Below are 6617 nucleotides of genomic sequence, written 5' to 3' on the forward strand. Positions count from 1 at the left end.
ATATATATATATATATATATATTTACATATATATATATATATGTGTGTGTGTGTGTGTGTGTGTGTATATATGTTAATTTTATTAATATATTAAAACACAAATGTATTCAATGTAAACGTTTCAGAAATGTTAATTTTCGTTTTTCTTATTTGTTTTTATACATTTATTTTTGAATACATATTTAATGTTTTTTTCATTATATTTTTCTTTCATAATGCATTATTAAAATATGTTAAAAAAGAGAGTAATTATAAGCAAGTAAATATAAAAATAAAATGTGCTGTAATCTTTCACTTCGTTACGATAGTCAATAATGATTTATATATCAGCCTCCTTAATGGACCACCACTGTTTAGCAGCCAATAAGCATTCACGTTACTTTCTGTAAGAGTGATTTGTCACATGGCATTTACACATGGTAATTGTATATATATATATATGTGTGTGTGTGTGTGTGTGTGTGTATATATGTTAATTTTATTAATATATTAAAACACAAATGTATTCAATGTAAACGTTTCAGAAATGTTAATTTTCGTTTTTCTTATTTGTTTTTATACATTTATTTTTGAATACATATTTAATGTTTTTTTCATTATATTTTTCTTTCATAATGCATTATTAAAATATGTTAAAAAAGAGAGTAATTATAAGCAAGTAAATATAAAAACAAAATGTGCTGTAATCTTTCACTTCGTTACGATTGTCAATAAGGATTTATATATCAGCCTCCTTAAATGGACCACCACTGTTTAGCAGCCAATAAGCATTCACGTTACTTTCTGTAAGAGTGATTTGTCACATGGCATTTACACATGGTAATTAGCTTAAAAGTTTCTGCCCCATAAAGACAGCAAAATATGCACATTTGGAAAAAAAAGTTAATCGATTTTGCACATTAAAGGGATAGTTCACCCAAAAATGATAAATCTGTCATTATTTGCTCACCCTCATGTAGTTTCAAACCTGTATGACTAAGAGATATTGAGAAGTGACTTTTTTTGTCTATTTAATGATTTTTTTCCCCCCAGAAATATTCTTGGAATAGGGTTGAAACTACATTAGGGTGAGTAAAATGTGATAGAATTTTAACTTTTTGGGGTAAAATGTCCCTTTACAGCAATTATTTAATAATTGAAGCACATACATTGACAAAGCACTCCTAAATGAATCAACATTTAACTGAATCAGAATGTAAACAAATCTGTTAATCAGTTCCGATATCCAGCCCTGGTCATAAATGATGTACAGAACACATGCCCTGGATTAAAGCTGCTAAACTTTGCTGGGTGGCATTGAAGCTTTCCTTCTCGTCTCAATCATTTGGTCCATGACAGCAGTTTCTGTTTTCAGCAGTGGCCGACTTGGAAGCCTGATGGAGACTTTTTTCTTTTACAAAAAAAATGACATTAAAAGTGAAACTCAAGTCAGCATTTTCCCGCTGGAAACCAACCATTAACCAAGCTTAGGGGAAATGAGCAGGGTCTCCTTAGTGTTTATACACATACATATTAAGACATTTCCCAATGCAGAAATAAGTCGACATGGCTTATCTGCTACCTTTTAAAGAGCAGACTCCAATTAATTTACTAATGATGGTTGGTAAATTCTCTGGAAACCTCTAGGCTTTGGAGGTATGGCTGTCATTATCATCCCGCAGGATTGTACATAGCGAACTGAAACTCCACAGCCAGTTTCCAAGACAAACGCTCATAGGTTTTCATGTCTCAGCCTATATAAACTTTAACAGGACCTCAGCACCCCCGCCCCCATACCCCCCACCCCCCAACTCTATTATGAGGCTGAGCTAATGCTGGATTTTTTTTTCTCTTTGTCTTGTGTAGTCTGTGATTTGACTTTAGCCTGACTGATTGATTTAATGTACAGAACTGACATATTTGTTTATAAAAGCCACAAAAGGTGTCTAGATTGTACTTATGTAATCACAGTTGTTGCAGTTCTTTCTGCCCTCACTTGTTTCAGTTATATACACATAACATAATCCAGTTCTAATTAAAGGAAAATACCAGATTCAATTCAAGTTCAGCAGTGTTATTAGTATTGTTTATTTACTATAGTAGTATTTATTAACATTATAATTAGCTTTTATTTTTATATTTTCATTTTAATGTTAGTTCAGTGTAAATTATAGTAGCTTTGGTCATTAGCACATTACATTTAATTTAATTTTTATTTCAATTAAAACAAATGTTTTAATAGTTTTAGATTTAGTTTTTGTTAACAATAGTAACCCTGGAGCAATTCTGAAGGAATGAAAAGCAGAAATGTGAAGCTTATTTTATAAAAGAACTTACATTAATTGTTCTGTTAAAACTTGAACATTATTTGAGCTGTAAAGCTGTTTACATTACAATTTTTAAGTTGCCTTTAAAGTTTTAGGCTTTATGTTGTCATAGTGAGGAGTTTTTGAATGTAAACTTAAATATGAATAACATAAGATTTGTAAGCAAATTATGTGTGTTGCATGCAACATAGCATTAACATTTTAAAGTTTATGGCTTGGCCCTATTCACATACATTAAATGCCTCAATGTTACACAAAATTCATGATAATCAACATGCTGCCGAAAGAGCTTAAATTGTACTGAACCTGGAGTATTCCTTTAAGACCCGTGTGATCGTGGTATGGCCTCTTTTGATAATTACAGGTACACAGTTCCTGTGAAGGCTGAAGTGGTTCACCCATGAAGCTGATTCCACGCTTGCCGTTTGCCTCGGTGAACCTCTACAGTAGATCCTTTGTCCCGGAAAAGGCCTGAGGGGACTGTGCACAGACGATTATCCCTCTGTGTAGCCAACATACAATTTTCAGTATGTTCTTCCTCATGTATTCTGTGTTTGGTGGGCCTCTGTCTAGTCAAAGGGTTTCAGTTTCCTCACTTCTTAACCATCGACAGGAATTTTCTTCCTCAATTTCTCACCATTCACAGAGCCGCTACGCTCTAAAAAACGCTGGGTTAAATACAACCCAGTGCTGGGTAAAATAGGGACAAACCAAGCAATTGGGCTGTTTTGACCCAGTAGTTTGATTAAATGTTTAACCCAACCTTCTGGGCAGTAACCCAAACGCTGGTTCAAAACAATCCAATTGCTGGGGTTTGTTCTGCTTGTGTATGTCTAGTTAACACTGCTAAGTGTCTCAAACTAAATCATGTAACTGTAAAGGATTTTGTATTCTAGTAAACTGCTAAAATCCTGTTCACCACATATGGTTTTTGCGAAGGCGATCAGGACGTGTATTTCACAGACATAGTGCTGATGTGATATCATCCTTTGGGGTGTCTTTTTTTACATTTATTGTATCCTCAAGTACTGAACATTAAAGCACTTCAGTGTAAAAAATGAGTTTCTCACCTCCAGTATAAACTCACACCCACTATGCAAGGTGAAGGAGAAAAAGCCATTCATAAATGGCTCGGTGTATAGGCTGAGATGTATAGGCTGTCTGTATGTGGCTGTAGTGCAGTGAATCATGGGAAGCTAAATTAGCAACCGACTCTGAGGCTCACGTGTGTAACGTAAGCAGAAGCTGGCTGTGTTTTTCAGCAAAACCTGCATGAGGATTTAGATTTGGCTCCTTTGTACTTGAATGATCGATAAAATCGGACAAAATTAATGTAGCTTCTTAAACTCAACGCTAAAAACATTTTATTAAATAATATGAAATTGTTTGGCTATGTATTGTTTTTGTGTTTAAATATGTATGATATTTATTTAATTTGTTTTCAGTTAGCAATATTGGTGCAAGGTCTAGCAAGTGTGCAAAACAGAAATAGGTATCTAATAATATAATTAATTGGTAACACTATACGATCACATTATTTAAAATGAGCAATGCATAAGTATATATTAATCTTTGTTAACATTACTACAAAATACATTTGTTCATTGTTAATTCATGTTAACTCGGGTCCATTTCATAATATTAACAGATACAACGTTTGATTTTAATAATGCATTGGTAATAATTTCAAATTTACATTAAGATTGTAACATGCTTTAGATGTATTTGTCATTGTTAATTCATGTAATGTACTTAACTAATGTTAACCAACAGTTCCAGTTCTCAGTCTCAGCTTTGTATTCATTTAACAGGATTATTATATTTTTGTATCTTATTTTCCCCCCCAGATTCTCCAGCTTTTGATTTTCAGTTCCACCATCAGCCATGTTGATTATTTTGGCCTTGATCATCCTCTTCCACATCACCTCAGCAATACTACTCTTCATAGCAACCATCAGAAATGTAAGTTGATCTTCTTTAGTCTTTTGTAATTAGTCTGCTTCAATCACTGTTACTGCTCTGTGTTATATAGCAGGACTGTAAAATGTACAGCTATAACAATTGTATTCGTTTTATTTAAGAAATGCACTTATATATATATATATATATATACAGTCGTGGTCAGAATTATTGGCACCCTTGGTAAATATGATCAAAGAAGGCTGTGAAAATAAATCTGCATTGTTAATCATTTTGATCTTTTATTTAAAAAAATAAAAATTTTAAATGGGGGAAATATCATTATGACAAATGTTTTTCTCAAATACATGTTGGACACAATTATTGGTATCCCTAGAATTTCTTATGTGTAAAATATCTGTGAAGTATATTCCCATTCATATTTACAATTTTGAGCATACCAGGGTGATTATGAACATGAAATTATCCAGCTATGGCTTAAAAACAACACAAAAATGGGTCACTGTGCACAAAACCAAGCGTCTGCTGTGGTCATTCCAGTTCCCTGTAAGGTTAGGTTTATGTGAATTTTTTTAATAAAAGATCAAAACGATTAACAATGCAGATTTATTTTCACAGCCTTCTTATATATATACTGTATATATATTTATCTGTATATATATATGTATATATTTAACTGTCAATGCAAGGTTGGTCAGCTGTCCTTCCTGTCTCCCTGTTGCACTGTGCATGTGCAATAATTGTTTATGGTTCATTGTACAAGCATGAAAAACATTGTTTAAACACTTTCTAATAGAAATCGGCAAAGCTTATTTGGATTTTACAAGATGATCTTTAAAATACAGTATCCTGAAAACGGACATTTCTTTTTTTTTTCTCTGAGTTTATATTCTGTCAAAATATATTCTCCATCTTTTCAAGGTATGGTGGGTTTGGGAGGATTACACCTTAGATCTCTGGTATCACTGCAACTCCACAAACTGTTATGATATACCGAACAGTGCAACCTCTGATGCAGGTAAGCCTTGAGCCTTGATTATCATAAAATCTTAATCAAATATAACCACTATTTACTTTGGTCTGAGCAAAATGTTGTACAGTATGAATGCTTGCGTTAATGGTATTGTTTAAAGATGTTTATTGATTAAACCTAGTCAGAAGGCAACACTTATTGCCTCTTGTTTGCAATGTAAATGAATATAACTGGGGCTAAAGACCAAGGCTGGATTTGGATGTGTTCAATACAGGAAAATGCAAAATATAAGTATTTTCTGACAGTGAATTTAGGACTCCACCATATATTTATATATTTCATATATTTATTTAGTCATTTATTAGACGCTTTTATCCAAAGCGACTTACAAATGAGGACAACAGAAGCAATCAATTGTAGTATTAAAACAACTGAAAACAGATCCAAAACTAAAAGCTAAAACTTTATAAATACTACTTATACACATTTTAAAAATAAAGATTAAATAAAAATGACAAATGCATACAACAAAATTTCAAAACTTAACATTTAAAGGGGTCATATGATGCGATTTCAATTTTTCCTTTCTCTTTGGAGTGTTACAAGCTCTTGGTGCATAAAGAAGATCTGTAAAGTTGCAAAGACTAAAGTCTCAAATCCAAAGAGATATTCTTTATAAAAGTTAAGCGTCAACCACGCCTATCTAAAACGGCTCGTTCTAACACGCCCCCACATGTCTACATCACTATGTGAAAATATTAGCATAATGCCGCCCAAATGTGCACGCAAAGAAAGAAGGTGTGGTTTCAGGAACAGCAGTAGTGTTGATAAAGCCATGTCAGGGAGATGCTGTGTTTCAGTGTGAGAGCAAAAGCACTTTATTTGGCCTTCCGGAAGTAGATGCAATTGGGAATCATTGGTTAAGATTTATTTACAACAGAACAGCACAACCCAGATGTTCGAATTTGTGCAACGCATTTTATGGACGACAGTTTTTTTTAACCTAGAAGAGTACAAGGCTAGCTGTGCACAAAGTCTATTTCTAAAAAAAAAAAAAAGGGGTAAATTCTGACTTTGCTATGACAATCTGGCGCTTCTGAATCAGCGACTGTAAGTATGTTTTGTTATTAGTTTAAGTATTTGCTATTGACTGTTCAAAAGTTTTGCGCAACGCAGAGTAACGCGTCGTGTGTGTGTGTGAGGGGAACAGGGTCACATCACAGGAGAGTGAACTGCCTGTAAGAAATCATTGCACGTCAGCTGTCTTAACCGCGGCTTGTATACTGCTTCAAATAATGATCTTTAAAATAGCATCATATGACCCCTTTAAATGAAAAATGAAAAATAAAGCTTAAAAAAAATCAAAATATTAAAGAACAAAAGGTATGAGTATAATAATGATTCTAACATAACACTAA

At 33.1% G+C, this 6617-nt stretch overlaps 1 protein-coding gene across 3 annotated transcripts in view; it reads left to right on the forward strand.

The window, feature by feature from the left end:
• Positions 1-6617, forward strand: part of LOC107590579 (epithelial membrane protein 2-like) — an 18162-nt gene that overhangs the window by 8515 nt on the left and 3030 nt on the right. The window contains exons 2-4 of one of the 3 annotated variants that reach the window (XM_016279423.1): positions 2671-2833; positions 4163-4268; positions 5148-5244. In XM_016279423.1, the coding sequence (XP_016134909.1) occupies positions 4191-4268; positions 5148-5244 (175 nt within the window). In that variant the 5' untranslated portion in view covers positions 2671-2833; positions 4163-4190. Of the gene's footprint in view, positions 1-2670; positions 2834-4153; positions 4269-5147; positions 5245-6617 lie in introns of all 3 variants that reach the window. The other 2 variants (XM_016279421.1, XM_016279422.1) reach the window with 2 other exon arrangements.

This window comes from Sinocyclocheilus grahami, unplaced genomic scaffold (genome assembly GCF_001515645.1).
Source record: "Sinocyclocheilus grahami isolate Dianchi unplaced genomic scaffold, SAMN03320097.WGS_v1.1 scaffold130.1, whole genome shotgun sequence".
NCBI lineage: Eukaryota > Metazoa > Chordata > Actinopteri > Cypriniformes > Cyprinidae > Sinocyclocheilus > Sinocyclocheilus grahami.